Source organism: Accipiter gentilis, chromosome 29 (genome assembly GCF_929443795.1).
Source record: "Accipiter gentilis chromosome 29, bAccGen1.1, whole genome shotgun sequence".
NCBI lineage: Eukaryota > Metazoa > Chordata > Aves > Accipitriformes > Accipitridae > Astur > Astur gentilis.
In genome coordinates, this window is record NC_064908.1 from 14,951,595 (window position 1) to 14,954,694 (window position 3,100).

The 3,100-nt window shown below is 69.1% G+C and overlaps 1 protein-coding gene across 1 annotated transcript in view; it reads right to left on the reverse strand.

The window, feature by feature from the left end:
* IER5L (immediate early response 5 like) overlaps nt 1–911 on the reverse strand; it is a 1,494-nt gene extending 583 nt beyond the window's left edge. The window contains exon 1 of the mRNA XM_049833144.1: nt 1–911. This exon is cut by the window's left edge and continues 583 nt beyond it. Within this exon, the coding sequence (XP_049689101.1) occupies nt 1–537 (537 nt within the window). The 5' untranslated portion in view covers nt 538–911.
* Between the last annotated feature and the right edge of the window lie 2,189 nt (nt 912–3,100).

Sequence of the window (3,100 nt, forward strand, 5' to 3'; positions counted from 1 at the left end):
CCCGAAGTCACAGCCGGCGGCGTAGAGCAGCCCTGGGGGCGCGCTGCTGCCACCGCCGCCGCCGCCGCCGCCGCCGCCGCCGGGACCGGCGCTACCGGCGGCCCGGTAAAAGCCCGGGGACGAGTCTCTGCAGGGCGCTCGCTGCAGCTCCGGGGGCGCCGCGCACACCGGCACCTCCAGCAGCTCCGCACCGCCCCGCGCCGCCGCGCAGCTCCGCGCCTCGCGGTCCTGCGTGTCGGCGGGCAGCGGGAGCGCCGCCAGCTCCGGCGGGGCGGCGGCGGCGGCGGGCGGCGGGCAGGCGGGCATGGCGAGGAGCGGAGCGCCGTCGGGGTAGTGCTGCTGGCGGCGGTAGAGCTCGGCGTAGCGCTCGCTCAGGTAGAGCTGCCGGGCGTTGCGGAGCACATAGGAGACGAGCAGGTTCTTGTGGAGCTTGATGCCGCCTCGCTGCGTGCGGGAGCTGTGGATCTTCCGCAGGGAAATACTGATCAAACTCTGCGCATCGAGGGTGCACTCCATCCTCCTCCGGCCCCTCAGCATCTGCTCTCGCCACCCGCGCAGCCAGGCACCCCGGGCCGCATCCACACGGCAACCGGGAGGGTGCGGAGGGTCGCAAAAAAGGAGGATAAAGAGGCGGGGGGGGGGGGGGGAAGGGAAGGGAAAAAGAAGGGGAGGGGGGGGGAAGGGGAAGGGGGGGAAGAGCCTGAGGTCGCTGGAGAGCGGAGGGGAAAGGGGGGGGGGGGGGGAATACAGAGGGGTGTCTTCAGGGGGCGGCCAGCGGCGGGAGCAGAGCGGGCATCGCCGTGCGCGCCGGTGGCTCCCGCTGCTGCTGCTGCTGCTGCCGCTGCCGCTGCTCGCCGCTGCCGCCGCCGCGCTCCGTGCAGGCAACGGCGCGTGCAGGCAGCGCCACCAGCGCCGCGCGCGCCCCCGCCCTCCCCGCGCGGCACCGCCCCCGCCCGCCTGCCCGCCCTCCCTCCTTCCTTCCCTCCCCGCGCGCGCGCGCCTGCCCCGCCCCCTCTCTCCCTCCGCCCCGCCCCCTTGTCCCTCCCTCCTTCGCTCCCTCCCACCCCCCCCCCCCCCCCCCCCGCCAGCCGGTACCTGTCGCGCAGCGGCACTGAGCGCCCGCCCGCCCAGCCCCCGCCTTTTATAGCACCGCGCCGGCCCCGCCCCGCCCTCCCGGCGCGCCTGGCCAACGGGGAGGCGGCGGGCGGCCTGACGGGCGGGCGCGGCGGCCAATAGGAGCGAGGCGGGCCCCTCGCGCCGTTCAAATGCTGACAGGCGCGGCGCGGCCTAGGAGGGCGGCGGGGACCCGGCGGGGGGCTCGGCCGGGCCGGGCGGGGGGGCGGTGGCGGCGGGTTGGGCTACGGGTAGCCCGCCGTGAGAGGCGGTAGGGTCGGGGCGCCGCTTCCCTGCCCCGCTTCCCTCACACAGGTGAGCGGGGGGCGGCTCCCGCCCCGGTGGGCGGCCCCCAGCAGCCGTGAGGGCGGGGGTGCCCCCCCCACCCCCTCCCTCCCGGGTTCGCGGTACGGGCCGCCCCGCTCCGCTCTCTGGGGGGCACCGGGCCCCCTGCACCTCTCTCTCTGTGACACCCCCGGGGACGCTGTCTTATCCCCAGCACCCTTAGTGGTACCGGCACCCCCCCCATCCCGGCTGGACGCAGCCCCTTGCCCCCCCCCCCAGACCCCGGTGTATCCCCCTCCGCTTTGGGCTTCCCCAGCCCTGCAGCCTTAAAGGATGAGAAGAGCTCGGGGCGCCCCTGCGCTGCTGGTTCCCCCCTCGCCCCAGCTGGGAGACCCCCTTCTCCTGCTTTGCAAGCACTCACCTTCATCCCACAGCCGGCGGAGAGGAGTCAGAGGTTTCCCCCCCTGCGTGGGAGCAAGGAGCGTGCATCAGTCGCTACTCAGAAAGTGTCACCATCGCACCTGGTTTTCCCCCAAAGCGGGAGCAGGTCGGTGCACGGGTTGTTGCTAATTAAGGGCTCCCATCCCACCTTGTTGCACACAGCAGTCTTGAATCTTCAGGGTGGCGTGGTTGGGGGGACACTTTGCTCCAACAGGTGCCCCCTCAGGGTGCATGCGATGGGAAGGGTCTGGGCAGGTGCTTCTGGGATGGATGGGGTTTGGGGGGTGCAGGGTGTCAGGGCTGCCCCTGTAGTCGTTGCTCTAAAGAACCTGGCCACCGAGGGACCTAGCCATCTGCCGGGGGAGCAGCAGTACTCGGGGAAACTGGTGTCACTGCAGAGGAGCAGCCCTTGGCCAACAGGTAAGAGCTGGGGGTAGGTGTGTAGCTGGGGGGGGGGGCTCAGGGCAGGGGGCTGCAGCGTCTTGGTGGGAAAAAGAGCAGTGAGCTGGGGAGCCTGGGAGGGACCACAGTGCTGGGGCAACGGGAGCTGCAAAGCTGCTTCTGAAACAGCATCTTCTGTAGAAAGCAGAAGGCATGGGAGAGAGGAGGGGGTTTCCCCCACTGACTGCAGAGGTTCCTCATGCTGGGTGCCTGCTTTGGGGGACGTGCTAGTGTGCATACCTTAGCAGTGACTACAGGCAGCCTCATATCTGCAGGTTGTGGAGAGCCCACCAGATAGCAAACCTCGGAAGACCTTGCTCCCGCTGATGCAGCGCAACCTCCAAACCACAGGGGCAGTCGTGCAAGGTGGTCATTGGACTCATCAGCTTTGGGGACACTGTGCAAAGCCCGGGGCTGTGGGGGCATGCTAGGAGGGCTGGGGGCTTTGCTTGCTTCCTGGCCTGGCTGGACTTCACTGGCTCAGCTCACTTATGTGTTCTGTCCAAGGGAACGGGAGCAGGCCCAGCGCCATGGAGGATTTTCTCCCTGTGGAAGGGTGCTTGGGACAGCAGTGGGGCTGGGGCAGCTCGTTGTCCCCTGAGCAGCAGCTGGCTAGGTCCTCCTTGCTTGTGCAACCTTGCTTGTGGAGCAACCTTCTCCACAATCTGCCCTCAGTCACGCGAACCAGGGTGAATGACACTGTGCATTACCAAGCTCTTATAGGATGCTCTTGACCCACTTTCCTTGTTCATAATGTGAAAAATAATCACAAGCCTGTCCAGAGGGTGGCTGTAGCTCAAGGTGGTGGATATGGGTAGCA